Below are 20629 nucleotides of genomic sequence, written 5' to 3' on the forward strand. Positions count from 1 at the left end.
AAATCTCAGCCAGCATCAGGAAGAGGGTGTCCACCCTCTTCCATCCCCACCCTCACTCCTCTTCTGCACTGAGGCCTAATGATCTGCCTGAAGCACAAGCCTGATGATGCCACTTTGCCCAAAGAGGGAATCCTTCTTGTCTCTAGAACAACATTCAAACTCTTTTAAGTTTGACATGTAACACCCTTCTCAGTCTGGCTCTAGTTGGCCTTTCAGCCTTTCCAGGGCGAGTAGCGTCCTTCCCACTTATCCAGTCTGCACCCAGCTCAACAGGCCCTTTATACCTGTGCCCCACCTCCATCCACTTCCTCTCTGCCCAGGGGCAGGCTGCTCCCTGTGCCGGAGCGGACCCTTCAAAAGGTCTTTGTTGATTCAGTCCTCAGCCCTCCCTCCAGATCATTTCACATTTATTTCACACCCATCCCCTACCTCTCTGTGGATGTGCTATGTCCTCCCAGGCCAGGGCAAGCTCTTTGAGGACAAAAACTGTCTCACTTTTATATCCCAGTGCCTGGCACACAGTAGGTAGTTAATGGGTATTGATTGATTAAGTCATTATTCCTCCCAGCTTTGTGTCATCTCTGAATTTGGTGGGCACACCTTCTATGCCTTTCTTCAAATTTTTATTGAAATGTTCAATAGTACAGGGCCCAGCAGATCCCTGGGACGCTCCCTGTGCTAGACCTCCATTCATTAATCACTTCTGCTTGACTCACTCTCCATCATTCTGGTGTTCTGCTGCTGGGGGGGACTATCAAGGGAGGAGGTTGTTCTAGGCCTGTGATTTTGTTGGAGGAGGGAACTTCTGGTGTAAGTGCTCCCTCCGCTGGTGCAGCTAGCAAGCTCATCTGCCACTTGGAGCGTTGCTTGGGTACCAAGAGGTTAGATGTTTTGCCTGTAGTCACCTAGATTATTTGTAGCCATCAAGTCTTGAGCCCATGTCTTCATGACATCATCACTGGCCCTTTCTCCACATGGCATTTGCCACTGTAATGTCACAAAAGGACGTTCTGGATGAAGCCAGGCTGGCCTTTCATGGTCAGAGCTTCCTTTTCTTGGTGTCCCCTTGTAAAATTTTGTGAGGAGAGGACTCAGAGTCAGGCAGACTGACCAGTGCTTCTTAAAAATCTGCCCTTCCCAGTTGGGCCCATGCTTGTCTTTTCTGGCCCAGGGGCTCTTGTACCCTTCTCCCTGATCTGTGGGCAGCCACTGGGGCTGGCCCAGCTGTCTGTCAGACACATTGGTCTTCAGTGCCCACCTGGCCCTAGTGACTCGCACTCATGCAAGGCTTTTACTCTGATGGCCTAGTTTTTTTCTGCTTTTTTGAGAGGAAAGATTCTTCTCCTTAGGGTAGAAAGCAAAACTAAAAAGCGCAGAGTTCTTTCTAATGTCCAAGCAGCTGTTCTCCCACCATTTGCCACATGCAGTGGTATTAACTCTTTTTTGATCTTTTTTCTAACTAGAGAAAAAAAAAATCAGCATTAAAATCCTTTGTGTATTTAAGGCATTCCTGTTGAAGGCCTTTCATGGCTAACAAGCTAGGAGCTACCTCTCTTTTTCCTCCTTCCCTCTCTCTCCCTCATCAGCTGTGTGTAAGGAAGGACAACCTTGCAGAGATTCCTAGGAGCCATCATAAGGGGCCATTAGGTAACTTTCTGTAGGGTAGAAACATGTTTCTCCTCCTTTGTCCCTCTTCGATAAATGTTTATAGCAGGAACTCTTTGCTCTCAAACTTGGAATCCTGGCGTTCACCTCTCACTCCTAGGCGCCTGTGCAATTTTTGCTTCCATGTTTGTTTTCCATTCCCTACAGATGCCTGTGATTCTGTGTCTAAGCATTTTGTGCTTAATGAAAATGTTTTTGTCTTTAAATTTTATAACTGCAATTAAAAGTTGCTTTCTGTTTATTTCTATGTTTAACCATAAAAATATTTATATTTTTAAGTAATTGGTTATTACAAAATTTGGTAGGCCAACTTTTCATATGGAGTGAAAGGCTTGACAAAAGTAGTTGTAATTTTTGGAAACAAGATGGTGCCTTCCACCCCACAGCTTTCATCCAAGGCTCCAAAGTGGCCTATACTGTGGCTGTGTAATCAAATTTTACAGAAAATACTTTGAGTGAGAGTGGAAGCTGTTTGGTATAAAGGAGAAAAAGTAGATCCCTTTAAAGTAGCTGACTGTGGCTTACAACATCCCTTCCTTCCTCCTAAGGCCATCTGCCTTGCATTTTCACCAACAAAAAAGTGTCCTAGAAATGCAACATCTTTACCCACCTTCCAGAGATGGCACATCCTGGGTACTCAGTCAGTGACTAGAACCTGCAGAAATGATCAAGTCTGATACTGTTCAAATATCCAGTTCTAAAATATGTGGAACTTGGGTCCTTGCTAAGAGTAGCTTTTGAAATATTTCCTCTGTTGGGGCAGCTGGGTGTCACAGTGAATAGAGCACAGGCCCTGGAGTCAGGAGGACTCCAGTTCAAATATGGCCTCAGACACTTGACACTTACTAGCTGTGTGACCTTGGGCAAGTCACTTAATCCCAAGTGCCTTACCTTTCCCTTCCCTCCCCCCCAAAAAAGAAAGAAAGAAATATTTCCTCCGTGGCCCCAAACGATGCTTTTCAATAATTAGGGCAGGGATAGGAATCCCCAGTTTTCTGGTAGAGCAGGAAGCAGGAAAATGTGCATTTTCAGGACAGTATGAATGCACAGTAACAGTGTTTTTACATACTGCGTGCTCATTTAAAAGTTAATAGTAGCAGCCAGAAGCAACAGAGAACTGAAATAATTGGCCTCCCCAGGTCTTCCAGGGACCAGTGCTGCCCATCTTCCTGTGTAGCAGCTGTCTCGCACCCAGACCTTTCCAGATTGATGGCCATGTCCTCAGTGGGCCTCCAGTGGGCCTCCAAATGTGCCTCAGAAAGGGAGGTCTCAGGAAGATGGGCGTGGCTGCTCCACAGCTATTCTAAGCAGGACATGTTTTGTCCCTGGCTGTGATGAGAGCAGAGGCAGGGGTGGCTGTCCATCCTGAGTGCCGCTGGCTGATGTTTATTCTGTTTCCCCCCAACCTCCAGTGCTGGACATCAGCATGCTGTCCTCCCAGGATGTGGTGCGCATGCTGCTCTCCCTGCAGCCCTTTCTCCAGGATGCCATTCAGAAGAAGCGGACGGGCAGGACCTGGGAGAACATCCAGCACGTGCAGGGGCCCCTGACCTGGCAGCAGTTCCACAAGATGGCCGGACGCGGCACCTACGGTACGCATGTTTGTGTGAGCTCCTTCTGCCAGCTTAGCCTCTGCTATTGGTCCTTCTCGGGCCAGTGGGAGTCTCTTCTTCTGATTTTCTGAATAGGTTGATCATGACCCACTATTTCCTTTGAAATCAAAGTCTCACATTTGGGCTTCAGTTTTTCTATTAGCACTGGGTTATTCAGTAACTGGTCCAAGTAACGTATACTAGCTTATTTTGTTCTTCTGGCTAAGGGGGGACATGGGGATGGAGTCTGGAAGTCAGACTTCGTGCTCTTCCCATCTCTGTGACCCTAGGCCAGTCACTTAGGCTCCTCCTCTGTAAAATGGGGATGGAGGAGCTTGGGGGCCTCACTGGGGTCTTGTGAGGATCCAGTGAGCTGGCATACATGGAGCGTGATAGAAATGCTGGGGGGCTCTTGCCCTCCCTCTTCTTATTTCTTACTATGTGGGCTTCCTGCCTTCATGGTCAGGGTGAGATCCCCTTTTCCATAGGAAAGGGCAGTGATGGAGCTCATAGGGCACCTGGAGCTGGTAGGAACCAGCCACACCCTCATTTAGGCCCCCTTTATCAGCTGTGGGTGGGTCTCCTGTGGGGTCCCACCAGAAGAGTTCCTCTGCGGTGATCCCCAAACTACCAGGAAAATTTGTTTGTGTGGATTTGGATAGATGTCTTTATAAACTAGGTGGTGTACTCCCTCTTAAGCATGTTTTGTAGGTCATATTGCATGCAGGGTAAAACATGAAACATGAAATATTTTACTTGATGGCACAAAAAATAGTGAAAGCAACGTGATTCTGTGGGCTTCATTGTTTTTTTTTTCAGAGGGCAATTGGGGTTAAACGACTTGCCCAAGGTCACACAGCTAGTTTTGTGTGTGTGTGTGTGTGTGTGTGTGTGTGTGTGTGTGTGTGTTAAGTGTCCGAGGCCAGATCCAAACTCAGGTCCTCCTCATTCCAGGGCTGGCCCTCTATTCACTGTGCCACCTAGCTGCCCCCTGTGGGTTCCGTTATTTAAAAATCTTAATCCAACCCTTTGTGGTCCATCTTGTTGAGAGTGTGGTTCCATTTATTGGAAGATTGGTTTCAATAGATGCAAAAACCTTCCAGCAAGGATACATCATTCCAAAGGAGGAGCTGCAGTTCTTATGAGATCATGATGCCTATGTTTTAGTCCCATTCACCACCTACACAAAAGTTTCTGGTGAAATTATGGTAATACATGACCGTCTTCCCTGATACTGTCTAGTTGTTCTTCCAAATTAACCAGAAGGTGCTATGACAAATAAATTTAGAAATCTAAAGGCAGAACAGACCTCAGAGGTCATCCTATCCCACCCCACCTCATGTTGTAGAGAAAGAAATGAAGGACCAAGGGAGAGGAAGTGACTAGCCCAAGGTCACACGTCAACAAGGGCCAGGGGAGGTGATTCGCCCAGGGTCACATGGTCAGTAAGGGGCAAAGACAGGATTCACACTCAGGTTGCACCACAGAGTACAGAAGTTTCCTTCCTCTGTACTCTGCTGTTTCAAAATTTCCTGCAATTCTTCCTATGGAAGATTTTTAAACAGGTTAAAAGACTCCCTTTCCAACCGTTACCCAAATTTATTTTTTCAAGTGTCCAGGTATAAACGTTTTCATAGTTGTCATATGCATTGTTTTCATCAGCACAAGCTCAGTTTTTTCATTTCGATATAGTTTGCTGTCAGCAGTAATAGGTGTGGGTTTTTATTTCAGAGAGCCTTGTTAATAGTGTTGCAGGCTTCTGGCTGGCTTCCTGCTGGTCCCGAGGAGGCTGATCTTGTCTTTGCCTTCTGAAATGGCGGGTGCAGCAGATGCCCATTGAGGGAGGAGGGGCCACGCTCCCCTTGTTGATCTCATCTTCCTTCAGGCAGTCTCTTTTGGGGGGTATGATATAGTTTAGGGAAAATTTAGTAAGATAATTCAGGGATCCACTTAATGAAGCCCAGGCAAAGTGCAGGGCATCCCAGTGTACTCAGGGCAAATAAATGAGTGAAGGTCCACTATCCCCCACTCCTTCCTCAGAATACGTGATGCATGACCATGTGACAAACAGAACAGATGAATCCGTATGTTAAGTATTCACAGAGTTTCATTTCTCCTCCTTGTATAGAAAAATGGAAAGAGAAGTTCTAATATCATCTGTGCCCTTCTGGATTGTACATAGAGGATTTAGAGACCACTGATTAGGCCACCTTTTAATTTACTGTGTACAGGGAAGGAAACTGAGGCCCAGAAAATGTATGGCCCAGTCAAAGTCACACAGTCTATGTAGCAGGGTAAAAATTCAAACCCAGATCTCTAGGTTCCAAATTTAACCCTCTACCAAGCTTGGGCAGCTAAGTGACATTGTGGATAGAGCATTTCTAATACAGTCGCAGACACTTCCTACCAGTGTAACCCTGGACAAGTTACTTGATCTCTGTTTCACTTTTCTCAACTGAAAAATAGAGGTAATAATGATACCTGCCCCCCCCCCCCCTCCCCCCCCCCCCCCGCCCCCTAGGGGGGGGGGGGGCAGTTTGAGAATCAGATAAGATATTTGTAACACATTTAGCACAGTTTGTGACACAGAGTAGGCACTTAATAGATGCTTGTTTCCTTTTTACCTTCCTTCCAAGCTACCTCTCCAAAGAACATGTTTTAATTAAATCATTTGAAAAGATCAAAAATGGAGATATGGCTATGAACGTGACAGTGTTATTGTGAGCCAACCTGGACAGTACATTCCTCCTTCTAGGGTGGTCTGTAGGTGTGCCAGGACACACTGACCTGATGCTCTTTCTTCTCAGGTTCAGAAGAGTCCCCAGAGCCCTTGCCCATCCCCACACTGCTGGTGGGCTACGACAAGGACTTCCTCACCATTTCACCATTCTCCCTGCCATTCTGGGAGAGGCTGTTGTTAGACCCCTATGGGGGCCACCGAGATGTTGCTTACATTGTGGTGTGTCCAGAAAATGAGGCCTTGCTCGAAGGAGCCAAAACTTTCTTCAGGGACTTGAGTGCTGTGTATGAGGTAAGGAGAAGATCTTTGAGAACAGGTTTTGTATCAGGAATTCTTCTTGCATTCCCTAATTCTGTTTCTAGTAGTAGCTAAATAGGAATTGATTTGTTTTCATGAAAGGAGGCTGTAGTAAAATTCTGCAAATAGTGGATGGGTTGGGGGAGAGGCCAAAACGGACCATGCAGCCTGCAGACATTATTTGCTTGCTCATCTATGAATGAATGTCTTGACTTTAGTACTTCATTAGCCCAAGAAGAGGTCAGTGTGGACTTTGTGGAAATAGAGGGTCCAGGAGTGTGGTCCAGCCTCCACCCGCGGGGAGTGGTGGCCGCCGCTACGTGGCTGCTTCAGAGCTCCTGGCCTGCGGATTGTAGTGGGGCCAAGTGACCAGTATGAGGGGTAATCACTCTTGCTTTAACCTGCTTGGATCTGGATTGCTGTCTAAGGTGGAGGTCCTGGTGACCAGGTGCCAGAGCCAGTAGAGGCTTTTGAGAGGGCAGCCAGCTAATAGCTCGGGCAGCTTCGAAAACCCCAGCAATTCTGGACAAAGCTCTTCTCTCTGGAAGCAGAGTTCTACTGTGGCAAAAAGCCCAAAAGTCAAGTAATTAAGTGGCAACATGAGCAAGCAAAGGAAGCAAAGCAAGCTCAGCAATCTGACTTTAGACTCCAGTTTGGGGGACAAAAAGGATCAAAGCATGGAATGGGAGGAAGACAATGAAAGTCAGAACTCCTGCACCAAAAGCTTCCAAAAAAAATATGAGCTGGTTACAGGCCATAGAGGAGCATAGAAAGGATTTTCAAGGATTTTGAAAACCAAATAAGAGAAGTGGAGGAAAAATTGGGAAGAGAAATGAGAATGATGCAAGAAAATCAGGGAGTCAACAACCTGACTGAAGAAAATAACACCTTAAAAAATAAACTCAAATGGCAAAAGAGGCTCAAGAAAGACCTCTCTAATCCAGCCTTGCCAATAACTTTCTTTAATTTACCCACCCAGAAGCTTTTTTTTTTAACCTACTCATCTCCCTTGGTAGTAGTAAAAGAAATGAAATGCCCATTCTTTTCTATTCCTTGAGCTTAGATTCTTATTCACTGTGGGGGGGAGGGCAGGGCAAGCGACTGGTATTTGGGAAAGCAAGTATCTCCAAAGAAAAAAAAATGTTGAGTTTTTTAATTTCCCCAACCCTCACCTTCCTAAAGGAGTGTTGTTGTAATAATTAAACCTCAGAAAAGCAGCAGGTCAATAGCAGAGCCACAACAAAGGGAGATGTTGGTCTGCAAATGTTCCCAATCTGAAAAAAATGTTAGCTGACCAACAGCTCATTTTCTTATGTTTTCATTTTGATACTATGTTCATCTGGATGGTGTAGTTTTAGCAGGTAGTAGCTTTTTGGAAAAGAAAATGGGTTTTAAAAAAACACTCAAATATGTTTATGTTTGTTCTTAAAAAATAAAGTAGAATGGCATCTTTTCTTGGGGCTGACGATTGCTTCTCATTTCCTCTTCAATAATGATGGGGCCTCGTCACTCACATACTGCTTGGCTGCTCCCTTCTGGGACACAGACGTAACCCTGGTTCTCAAAGGCCGTCCTGCGTTGTGTTGGGTGACAGGGGCCGCTGTGTATGCACGGAGCACTGGACCAGGAGTCAGGGAGACCCAAATTCACATCCAGCCCTCTGTAACCCTCAGCAAGGCAGTTACCTGCTGTCTGCCTCAGTTTCTTCAGCTGTAAAACAAGGATGATAACAGCACCGACCTTTCAGCATTGTTGTAAAGGTGGAATGAGATGCTATTCACAAAGCACTCAGCGCAGTGCCATGCACACAGTAGGTGCTATGTAAATGTTAGCTGTATTATTACCAGGCTAGGGTCTTTCTCTTCTGGCCACTGGATGGCTGGTCTATGAGAGTTCCTATGGAAGAGCTGTAATCTGCATTGGTGGAGGAGATGGTCACACCAGGGAGTGGCTGGCCCATCAAGACAAAAGAGTGTGCAGGCCTTCAGCCCAAGACCTTTGGTCCTTGATGGCAAATCTGTGACTGGCATCTTTAAATGCTGTGTTTTTAATACGAGATCTAACTGAAATGGATCAATCACCAAGCTTTTATCAGACCCCTCTTGTCTGCCAAGCATGGGAGACACAGGCACAATGAATGAAACAATCGCCACTCTCTAGGAGCTTATGTCCTAGGGGGGAGACGACACATATAAGTGTATGTGGGATATAAAGGAGAATCAGTGCAAGTACAAAGACATATATTCAATATATGTCATTTGGGAGGGAGGCCGCGAGCCACTTAGGAGATCAAGAAAGATGGAGAAGGTGGTTCTCAAGGGAAGTGAGGGATTGTGTGAGGTGGAGGCAAGCAGGGATGGCATTGCTGGCATGGGTGATGGCCAGTGCAAAGGCACAGAGACAGGAGATGAGTATCCTAGGTGAGAAACGGGATCACTGAGTGTGGGGTGAGAATAACGTTCAGTGAGCCTAGCTCAATGGCTGCCTTGGGGCCAGGGGGAAGGACTTTCTAGGCTAAACAGAGCAGTTTCTATTTGATCCTAGCAGCCCAGGGGGCATTGTTACTTTTTGAGCAAGAGGATGCCATGGTCAGATCTGCCTTTAAGGAGAATCACTTTGGCAGAAATGTAAAAGAAGACTCAGCAGGGAACCTGAACCAAGACAGTGGGGGGTAGGAGAGTGCAGATGGCACTAGGCCTGTGAACGTGGGAGGTGGGGACAGCGGGGCGCCCCTGACAAAGAGGGGAGTCTGGAGGGGGAGCGGGAGGGACATCCAGGAGAAAACTGGGGGTAAGGGTTTGAGAGCCATTGGCAGATAGATTATAATTAAACCAAGGCAGCCGATGAGGGCACTGAGAGAGAGCATAGAGGAAAGAGCAGGGGACCTAGGACAGAGCCTTGGGAACACTCATGATGAGGAGCCATCATCCGGATGAAGTAGTAGGTGCTGGAGTGCAGAGAGGGCCCAGTGATCATCCTTCCATGGGGCTGAGCTGGCCGGAGCAAGGACGAGGTCATCAGATGGGGGCAACAGGAGCCTGGTGAGCTCTGGAGATCATCCGCATGGTGTTAGCACCCCCTCATACAAAGGCTGGGAACCAGCAGATGGTGACCCCCCCCCCCCCAAGCTGATATGGTGAACCTCAAAGAAGGAAAGCATGCCAGTGCTGCAGATGGCAGTGGGGAGAAAAGCACATTGTGATTCCCCTCCAGGACACCTGTGTTAGGGAATGTGGGTGATAGGATGGCCAGGGCAGAGGGATAAACACCAAACATGTTGGCTGATCTGCAGCCCCCAAGAGCTGCTGTTCCAGAAGCCAAGGGGCTGCATGGGAGGGGGCGCTAGGGACCCTCTTGCCCTTGTAGGACTCGTCTTCAGACCGTGGCTGGCCGACGCTTGATGCCTGATGAATGGCAGGCACAGACAATGGCTCAAAGCAGTTCTGAAAGCCAGGCGACAGCCCTTTGTTAACAAATCCTCCATCTGAGTAGCAGGACCACAAAGGACAAGAGAACCTTGTTCAGTAATGGCAGGCATACTTTTTCTACAGCCAGCATGAGGGCGGTGATGGTTCCACAGTCCTTAGAAGGCAGGGTCAGGAGCACTTTGCAGTCTTCCCTTCGTCATATCTACTGAAGCCGGAATGTGGCATGATTAGCATTCCTCCTAACAAATGTCAAATTAGATTATTTACTTGGGAGACACATTCATTCTCACCCTTTCAAAGTTTGCATTTACTGAGCTGGAGAAACTGACTGGATCCTAGGATTCTCCTTGGGAAAAGCTGTTTTCCTTTGATGAGTCTGTTCCCTGCAGCAGAAAGACAGGTGGCTTTTATTTCCTTGTTTCAGAGAACAGGTGAAAGCTGTTTAGATGACTGCATGGCCATGCGCTATCATCCTCTGTGAGCAGGAATTCTGCTCATTTTTTTTGACAGGACCATGGCAAGTAGCAAGCCCAGATCCTATTGATGAGCTGATCTCAGTGAAGGAAACATTTGTTTTTCCAGCCCCACAGAGGGCTAGACTTGAACTTTGGAAGGATAAACAGAGAGCATGCTGGCCCTGGAGCCAGGGAGACCTGAGGCCAAATCCAGCCTCAGACTCTTCTGGCTATGTGACCCTGGCTAGGTCACTTTACCTCTGCCTATCTCAGTTTCTTCAGTTGTGAGATGAGGGTCTTACAGCTTCTATTTCCCAAGGTTGTGAGTAGGAAATGAGAAGCTGCCTTCCCTGCTTCCCTGCATGGGCCATTGGGGAAAGAGGCCGCTCTGGCTGCTGACGGCTTCTTCCTGCTTGTGTTTAGATGTGCAGGCTGGGGCAACACAAGCCCATCTGCAGAGGGCTACGAGATGGCATCATGCGCGTGGGGCAGACCATGACACCGCAGCTGACAGATGAGCTCATGAGCGAGTGGTTCCGCCAGCCCTGGGGCAGCGAGGATAGCGACAATCATTCCAGACTCAGACTTTACGCCCAGGTCTGCCGGCACCACCTAGGTGAGTGAGACTACCTCAGGCCTGCTCCGGCAGCTTCTGTGGCCACGGAGCACCCAGCTCCCATGCCTGCTTGCTTCTGAGCTTCCCCTCTCCTGAACTTAGTGTCCTCATGCATGCAAGGAGAGGGGGAGGGTCATGCCAGGCTGCCCCAGTGCTGTCACGGCTGCCCAGAGCCAGGTTTGGGTGCCCTGGGCTATGTGCTTGGCTCTCTGAGGCTGCCTAGAGAGAGGCAGCGAGGCACCCTCTCTCTTCCCCCGCCCCAGACTCTAGAGCAGGAGGGGCCTAGGGCTCTGGTCTTGTCTCCTACCCTTTATGTAACCATCCCCTGACCAACCTGAACAGTGACAGGCAATGATAGCACAGTATCTGGTTACTGTGATACTGTCTTCTTATTCTTATTGGTGTTATCAGTGAAGATCTAGAGGAATACATGCAGACTTAGTGTGGGACAAGGAATCACTTTAGACCTTTCTTGCAGTGGAAAGAAGCTTTCTCCAGGTGCCCCCACTATTCCCTTTGTGGAGTGTAAGCTCAGGTGTGAAGGACTGCATGCAGGCCAGGGGGGTGCCAGCAGCTGGTGCTGAGCCTGGAGGGCATTGTGCTCCATTAACCTCCCTCTCCATGCTTTTGCAGCACCTTATTTAGCTACCCTGCAGCTGGACAGCAGCCTATTGATTCCACCTAAGTACCCAAGCTCACCCTCAGCAGCAGCAGCAGCACAGGCACCGGCTGCCCCTGGGAGTGCGGGGCCCGCGCCTTCGAATCCAGCTTGCGCGTCCGGACCTGGAGCTCCGCCAGCTGGCACCTCCAACAGCAGCTCAGGCAGCACTTCTGCAGCTGCTGGCTCCTCAGGGCCACCAGCATCCTCAGCCTCCTCTGGACCTGGTGTGACACCAGGCAGCACGACCTCCTCCTCAGGCTTTGGTGGTGGTGGTGGTGGTGGTGGTGGTCCAGGGCAGACAGCCAGTACTGGGCCAAGTGTGGCGGACAGGGCTCAGGGGAGCCTGGCCTCTGGAGGGGAGGCAGAACCAGTACAGAGCTCCTCCCAGCAGCCTCCGCCAGAAGGACAAGACAGGTAGGGCATTTCTGGAATTCATCCAAGTACTCTTCACTTCCACTCCATTCTTCCCTTTCTTTACGGGTCACCAACATCCAGTTTTCCCTGAAAACTAAATCCTTTTGCCTGCTTCCCCCTGAAAATCTACTCTTGGGATGCTGAATACACAGCCTGGGAGAAGTCATTGACTGCTAGGCTCTCCTGGGCCCCTTAGTGTCCACACGTCCCTTGTCTTCTGGAGCCTTTAACATCCCAGACTTAACAGAGAAAGACAGGTTTGGGATTTTTGTTCTCTTCCATTTTGGTTTTGTTTTTTAAAAGCTTTAATTCATCTGGCCATTTTCAGCATCGCTTTCCATCAAACTGGTTCAGCCAGTAACGGTTGGTTTTGATGCTTTTTTGGTGGGAAATTTGTTCTTCGATCAGAGTCTAGTAAACAAATATTTTTCCAGTATTTATTTCTGCTGTGTTACTTTTAATTACCTACACCTTCCATGTCCTGGTTTTCACTGAACTCTTCTAAATTCTCCAGAGCTTTTAAAGTGAGATGGGTTGTTTGTCTGTGCTTCTAACAGTGTCACTGAGAGGGAGCGCATAGGGATTCCCACGGAAGCGGAAGCGGCTGACAGTCAGGCCTACCCTCCGGCCGTGGTCATCTACATGGTGGACCCCTTCACCTACACCGCGGAGGATGAGGCCGCGTCTGCAAACTTGTGGCTACTCAGCCTGATGCGCTGCTACACGGAGATGCTGGATAACCTACCTGAGAATATGAGAAACTCTTTCATTCTCCAAGTAATTTTTTTCCTCTTTTCTAAATATTCTAATCTAGAAATACTTTACTAGACCTCAGTATTTAAAAGAAAACATGAAGTAAATGCTCCCCAAATTGGTTATTTGACAAGCACTTTTACAACTTCCTTCCATTTGTGTCCTAAATGACTGAGCTCAGAAGCTCATTAAATGGCAGGTATCTAGCAGCCAAAGAGAATTATTGCCAACTGATTTGTGTGAAGAAAAATAGAGACTTGCTTCCATTTAAAGAATCTGAAATCCTAACGCCCGTAAGTCGAGAATTCAGCCCTAAAGCGGTGTGGGAACAGTACCCAGGCGATGGTCTATCTGCATCAGTTGGGGAAAGGGTGGCACACGGTAGCCGGGGGGCCACTGTGAGCATCTGCTCTAAATTTACGGTAAAATGGGGGGGGGCATCTCTGGAAAGAATTAGCGCCATTAAAAACATGCAATTATTCTTTGCTTGGGCTACATGCATTGAGTAACAGCGTCCAGCCCAAGGCTGGGTTGTTCTTTGCTGAGTCAAATGGAGAATCAGTACAGCCTCATTTTCCAATGTTCCATTCAGCCCATTCCATCTCCGTCTTTATGATTTTAATTATTGGAATGTGTGTGCCTAGATTGTGCCTTGCCAGTACATGCTGCAGACAATGAAGGATGAACAGGTTTTCTACATCCAGCACTTGAAGTCCATGGCATTTTCAGTCTACTGCCAGTGCAGGCGACCTCTGCCCACCCAGACCCACATTAAGTCTCTCACAGGCTTTGGACCGGCAGCCAGCATTGAGATGACCCTCAAGAACCCTGAGGTTGGTGCTTGGCAGGAGAACACTCTGGTTGGCAGACTGTGTGATGGTTTGAGTGACAGATGGGTTTGGGCTTTCTCTGGGGCCAGCCAGATTCCTTAAATCATGGTATAAAACAGAGAGATTTAGAAGATAAGGCACCAGTATCCTTCACCTTGCTCATATGCCACGTTTTTCTTTATTTATTGAGTCCCTTATTTTCTAAAGTTGAATTAAGCCTTAAATGGATTATTTATGTTTGCCTTTTCCAAAGCCTCGAGCTTCCCTGTGCCTGATCCCACTGATAGGCATTTGTTGTATCCCTCTGTCTGTAAGAGATGTGCACATGTCCCTGTGTTCCTCCCTACACAGGGCCACGGCCTTCTCTCCGTGGTTCTGTGCCTGTCACTCTTGCCTACACCCCAGTCCCTAGACCCACACGCAGTGTTAAATGAGAAAGATACATTACAAGAGAATGCTTGATATGCCAAAATAAATTTTTTTTTGTAAAAAATAAGGAGTATATTTGCTCCTGGTTTGCTCCTGTTTACCTTGCCTTAGATATTCATTCCATGCTGTGTTTGAAATCCGAATGTCTCTCCACTTACCTCATTCCTGCTGCATTTACCCTGTGTCGGGCCTGGATCGACAAATCTTCACTATTAGCACTGTGTCTACTTCTAAATTCATCATGTTAAAGAAACTTTTGCTAACTTTGTCTCACTTAAAATAAATCTGCATGTCCTTGAGGTGTCAGTGTGGTGCAGCAGGAATAGTTTAGTGTTGTGTGTGCAAAGATCTAGGTTCAAATCCAGATTTCCTCCTGTGACCTTGGCAAGTCCCTTAACCGCTCTGGGCCCTTGTTCCTTCACTGTAGAGGAGGAAGTGAGATGATCTCTAAGGTCCCTTCCTGCTCTGAATCCTATAATGACCCTCAACTCAAAATAAATCTTGAAAAGATGGACAATTTCTCATTTTGCATCTGGTCATATGTAACATTGATTGTTTCTCTGTTCAGCATGTGGCTGTCCTTTCATGAGGAGCCAGTTTAGAAGTGAAAGGCTCTCCCTCATGCTTAATTCAGGCTGTGCTGCCCATCAGTCAGTCAGTTAACATTCATTCTATACCTGCTGTGCGCCAGCATTGGGGACGTAACGAAAAGCAGAAGAGTGTGTGTGTGTAAAAGCAGCGCATCCCCTGCCCATGAGGAACTCCCAGTCTGACGGCCGAGACAGCAGGCCGAGGGCTGTGCGCGAGCCAGACGCAGTCAGGGTGCTCCGGAGATCAAGGCGCCAACACAACGGGGAAGAAGGGACGATGTTATCTGGGACTTGGAGGGAGCCAGGAAAGCCAGGGGGTGAAGACAGAGATGGAAAGAATTCCCCTTAACAGGCTGGGCACGAGGACATGTGTATTTTATGAAATATTTTAGTTCTAAGAATTTATTCAAAAATAAGACTTCCTGAATTTGGTATTAGTTGATTTTATTCTTAGTGTTTGGATTATTCTGATGAACAGCTTGTCTGTCGTGTCATTCGGGTCTATAATTGTTTAAAAGAGCCCAGAGACTTATTGGAGAAATGTGGATTGCAGTCTGCTTGATCTTAGCCAGAAGGCTGTACGGCGGGTCCTCCAGCTCAGTCATCTTAGTTGTTCTTTTGTTTATAACGTTCATTAACCTACATGCTTGTCTTTTGTTCAGAAATCTACTTGTCATCTTTCGACAAATCCAATGTGTGAGAATTTGTATTTGTAAAACAGAAATATGGGGCTAATCAAACTTTGCTCACCGTCCAATGTCTTTCAGTGGTGAGATTTCCTACTGAATCTAAAGATGTTGATTTGTAAAAGTGTGCTTCCCATAAAGCCTGTCAGAACCACAGCCACCGAACAACTAAAGCACAGGCTACTTGGCCTCCTGAACCCACTTACGCCACCACCTTGGGGTCCTCCTCCTTGTTTTCTCCCTCTTCCAATGAGGCTACCCTGTCTTTACAGTACAGGCACCAGGAACTTCCTTCGGACTTGTTACAGCACGAGTCCAATGGGCTTGAGCGTCGTGGAACAGCTCAGCTTGTCCCAGTGGCTGTACAGTGCCTGGGCCTCCCCCCTCCCTCTGCTGCCCTGCCTGACTTTGCCCTTCTGTTTGCCAACTTGCTCTGATGTGGAATTAGGACCAGGAGAAGGTCATGAGCAGTAAGAGCTGGACAACCTGGGAAATTCGAGCAAAGAGCCCCCCTTTTGTAATCCCCTGAAAGTTCAGTATCTCATTGGATCCTGTATTTCCTTTTAATTTTTCCTAAGAAAAAGAGAACTACTAAAAGCTGCTGAGGAAAAAGAAATTTCCTCATTGTTTTGATCAGAAGTGTTCCCTTTTTGCTGGTTATAGACCAATCCCAGCATGTAGGGTACCCGGCCTTTCACACTCCCTCACGTGACGAGACACATTGTTTTACACACGAAGAGATGAAGGGCTTTGTGGCGTTTGATTGCTGAGAAGCTATGTCCCGGTAGAAAGATCCAGAATGTCTTTTAATGTAGCTCCACCTCACATCTTAATTCAGTTGGGAGCCCTCGGTAGGCAGACGATGCTCTGTCTGCTTGGTAAAAGGATGCTGACTTTGTGCTCTGAACAGAGCCGATGCCATCGCTGACACCCGTCTGTGACTTTCAGATGCCACATTCTCCCTTCTTCGGGGATTTCAGGGCTTTGTCATTTTCGGCAGTAGGATTGCAGCAGGCCAGTGTCATGATTACCCTCTTGATGTACAATCCTAACTATTTGAGTTAAATAACATTTGGGACCTGGAATGAGTCATATGGGTTATATTTTATGAAAATATAAATATTTATAACAAATATTAGTGAGGATGACAACTGTGCTTTTATAATCTGTCACAAGCTATGACTTTAAGTTATTTGACTTTATTCATAGTTAATGCTTTGAGTTCTCAGGTTCTTTTTTTTAAATAACCCTTTATTGGGTTTTCTATTTGTGTCACTGAAGAGAGCCTCTTGACCTCCCCAGTGTCACAGTCCTCATCTCTTTAGATGTCATCTGGGTCGTTTTGTATTTATGCAGGTATGGCATCACAGGCCAGCTTTGTGTTGATGTTGATTTTGACTTTGATTTCAGAGGCCCAGTCCAATCCAGCTTTACTCCCCTCCTTTTATATTGGCTCCGATCAAAGACAAACAGACAGAGCTGGGAGAGACATTTGGAGAAGCCAGCCAGAAGTATAACGTGCTATTCGTCGGCTACTGTTTGTCCCATGACCAGCGCTGGCTCTTAGCTTCTTGCACTGACCTCCATGGCGAATTATTGGAAACTTGCATTGTCAATATTGACTTACCAAACAGGTAGGAGCCTTGGTCTGGTGTCCTGTCTGTCCTCAGGCGCAAACCTTTCCAATCCCTGTTCCAAATGTACTTGGCACAGTGTGTTTTGTCCATTTTCTTTTGGGGGGTTCACAATAGTATGATCTGAGAAAGCTTGCTCATTCTGTTTTCCCTACTTCCTTCCTCTCTAGATCTCGGAGGAGTAAAGTGTCTCCCCGCAAAATCGGGCTCCAGAAGTTATGGGAGTGGTGCATTGGAATTGTTCAGATGACGTCACTGCCCTGGAGAGTTGTGATTGGGCGCCTGGGCAGGCTTGGCCATGGGGAGCTAAAAGGTAAAGAGGCCTTGAAGACTGTGATGATCAAGCCAGAGAAAAGAGGGTGATGACAGAAGGGAGTCTAGGAACATCACAGGAAAACAAAAGAATCGGCAGTTTCCAATCATGTCAGATGACTACATCTGGGTCTTTGTGTATACAGTACAGAACATCACCTGTGTCACAGCTAGCTACTTGTCTGGCTAATTGTTAGACTTGAGAGGCCATTTAAGCAAATTTCAGAGACAGTGTGACCTACAAATAGAAGGCTGGCCTAAAAGACAATAGGAGCTATGTTCAAGTCTTGCCTCTGGCAGAGAGTGGCTGTGGGATCCTGGGCAAGTCCCATAGCCTCTCAGCACTTCAGGCGATGCTGTAAATGAAACTTGAGGCAGTATCTGCTTTGATAGGGAATGTTTTCTCACTGGGAGTTCTCTGTTCCAGTGAAAGCACAGGTCCAATTTACAGTGTTCCCCTTCCCTCTCTCACCCCCCCCCCCAAGAAAAAAAATTGCTTAACATACTAATGACTACAATCTGCTTGCTTTAAAAATTCATTTACTATTGATTTTATGTAGCACTTTTCCCCTAAAGAACTCAAGGAGCTCTACACAAAACTTTTAAATTATACTTAACCTAATCCTATTTTGGAAACTTGTAGAAAGTATCATCAGTTGTTTTGATTTTTTCTTTCCCCAGCATTTCTAATGCTTAGGAATGCCATTCTGACAGTGAGACTATTTATTAGTAGCCTGAAGGGATGCATTAATAGTGTTGGGGGAATCATCATTTCAAATTTTCCATTCTCAAATCCTAATTTCTTTGAAATTCAGACTTCTTTCTTTTTTTTCTATACAAGATTCCACTGTATTGATTATTTATTCCAAAAGAACATTTGTCTTGGTAAAGCAAAGCAGAGCCTTAAATATTTTTCTCTAATAAGGTGGTTGCCACAATAGTTTGATTCCTTAATCCAAATTGTAATTTTGTTTGATCAGTTAACAACTATGTTCCAGACGCACAGTTAAAATAGTGGGTATTCAAAGAAAGGGACAAATAGCCCGTTGCCCTCAGGGAGTTCTCACTCTAATGAGGGAGACAACAGACATACAGAACACAGGGAAATTGGGAATAAGCTCAAAGATATCTGAGAGGAGGAAGACTGGGAAAACCCTCTTGTAGAAGATGGACTGTTAGCTGAGAGTGGGAGGGGCCAGGGAGTCTGATCACAGACATCCACACCTGAGAGGGCTTCTCCACCAATGGAGAGATGACATTATGTTGATCACACCTCAGCCTGATCCAAGGTCCATAAATAATAAGTAAGACAGAAGAAGAAGAAGCTGATGAAGGAATTTAAAATTACGGTAGCTCCTGCTCACACAAAGGTGGCCTTGGGAGTTTGGAGGCCAAGCAGAAGAGGTTGCCAGCATAGACCCCATGCTAGATAATATATCTCTCTTTCCAAGACAAGCCTAGGCAAAGTCAGAGAAAGTCAGTAGATTTTGCAAAAAAATGATTTCTTTGCTGTAGAGTCATAATAGAGGGCTGGCTTCTAGTTCTTTGCTACTTCCTAGTTGTATAACTGTGGAGAAGCCAGCAACTCTCAGACTTTAAATTATAGATGAATTTCCAAACTTAACTGGTAAGGAGAATTTCCACAGCAGCACTTTTGTTTTGCCTATGAAATTAAAGTTCCTAACAGCAACAACAAAATGCAAATATTCAGCTACTATTGGTAATTTGGGGGTTATGTTCTGAGTCACTGGGAAGGAAGTGGAAGGGAATGGGAGGTGGAGAGAGAGAGAGAAGACTCAGCTTTATTTCTTAGAGGCTTTAGTCATGTGCTGATTTGTTAGCATAGCTGCTGTCATCCCTAGGGAAGAATAAACGATGGGATATGAAAGGCAGCAGAGAGAACTGAGGATCAGATAGGAGAAAAAAAGTCAGGTGAATATTCTGTTTTGGAAAGTTCTCAAGGACAGTATTTTGTTTTGTTTGTGTGGTTCCCTCTCATCCCACCTCTCTTTTCTAACAAGAGAATGGGAATAGGGGCATCGTCCAGCAACCTGAGAGATAAGAGTAGTGGCTGTTTCATCCAGAGACAGGTACCAAATAAAAATGTCAGCTCATTGATGCCCAGGGGCTCCTTCCCTTGGTGGGTCTGCGAGCTTTGCTGTTCTTGGGTGGTGTGAACAGGGCTGAGGCCTCAGTGTTGTGTAGTGTTTGTACAGAGCTCCCTGTGTCTCCAAAGTGCCGGTGATCTCACTCACCTGGACCACTTCTTTGCCCTCTCCCTTATCCGTCTGAAAGTTGCAGCTCCCATCTGGCTTTTACCATATGTTCTTCATGTTCCACTCAGGGCTCTCATCTCAAGTATTCCAGTTTGAAGTCTGTTTAGGAGATGATGATAGTTTTCCTTTCACCTGCTCTTTAGAAAGAGAAGTAGGTTTTGGGAAAGATTTTGATGTAAAGAAGGCTTGTGAGAGAGTAACATTCGGGCATTTCTGGGGGAATCTTTGCAACCTTGGGAATATTGGGAATGTAAAACGACCAAATGCTTTCAATCCCTCGATTTAGTAATCCAAAATGCTCTTCCTCGAGGGTCTTGGTGCTTTTGTGCATTGACAATGAGCAAACAGAAGTTATGAGAAAAAAAATGTGCTGCTTGTTCATCTGAGCACTCAGCAGGACACGATTGACTGTCGGGTGAACATTGCTGGCCACCTTCTTCGCCCCCTCTCTTTCTGCACAAACCTTAAGTAGGATGCCTTTCATTCTCTGATACTTGCCACCTTACTTTTTTAAAAACAAAGCAAATCAAGAGATTTTACAGTCTATAATTTGATCATCTAAGATGGACTCCAGCCAAGTTCTGGGCTAAAGAAATAGGGGGATAAACCATTTCCCTTATGGCAGGATAAGAAAAGGAGTTACGGTGGGACAACGTGCCATTGTCATCAGAGAGCATCTGGAATGGTCTGTGCTGGATGCTTTACAAAATGTATTGCAGGGAGCTTTCCCTTTGGGCTCTTTAAGATTCCCCCTAAAGTGCAGTTAGTCCATAGAATAATAATAATTATAACTATTATTATTATCAAGTTTTAGAAAGAATTTTTGGTCTTTACTTTGTGTTGGTGTTACAAGTGTTAGTGACATGATCGTGTGGTGGGATGAGAAATTGAGGTCCCAGGATTTTGAGCTCAAAGGACTTTTGAAGGTGATCTCACTCAGCCCTCTCATTTTCCAGCTGAGGGACCTGAGGTGCTGTAGCAGCAAGCACCCCAAGCATGTCCTCAGGGTTTGCTGCCCATACAGGTTCTTGGATCTGCTTTGTTAAAGGAAAGCAACTCAAAATGGGTTAACAAGCTTACTTTAATCAGTCAGACATATATCGTTTACCTTGTTCAGGGGAAAAAGGTCAGCACCCCAAACTTCAAAGCATACAGACAGAATTATCAAGACATTAACAGATCAAGTAGACAGCTTTCCAAACTGTCCAACCATTACATCCATACCCAGTCAACATCTGGGTTTTTCAAAGC

General features: G+C 46.3%; 1 protein-coding gene across 4 annotated transcripts in view; it reads left to right on the top strand.

Moving 5' to 3' along the window:
* The window catches only part of MED13L (mediator complex subunit 13L), a 428655-nt gene that overhangs the window by 386948 nt on the left and 21078 nt on the right, over window positions 1–20629 (top strand). For all 4 annotated transcript variants that reach the window (XM_069081430.1, XM_069081432.1, XM_069081431.1 and 1 more), the window contains 8 exons: window positions 3078–3257; window positions 6065–6288; window positions 10601–10793; window positions 11427–11868; window positions 12426–12645; window positions 13266–13454; window positions 16567–16790; window positions 16961–17103. In XM_069081430.1, the coding sequence (XP_068937531.1) occupies window positions 3078–3257; window positions 6065–6288; window positions 10601–10793; window positions 11427–11868; window positions 12426–12645; window positions 13266–13454; window positions 16567–16790; window positions 16961–17103 (1815 nt within the window). The remainder of the gene's footprint in view (window positions 1–3077; window positions 3258–6064; window positions 6289–10600; window positions 10794–11426; window positions 11869–12425; window positions 12646–13265; window positions 13455–16566; window positions 16791–16960; window positions 17104–20629) is intronic.

Source organism: Petaurus breviceps, unplaced genomic scaffold, assembly GCF_028583685.1.
Source record: "Petaurus breviceps papuanus isolate PSGF00001 unplaced genomic scaffold, PetGlider_PUasm1.0 99, whole genome shotgun sequence".
Taxonomy (NCBI): domain Eukaryota; kingdom Metazoa; phylum Chordata; class Mammalia; order Diprotodontia; family Petauridae; genus Petaurus; species Petaurus breviceps.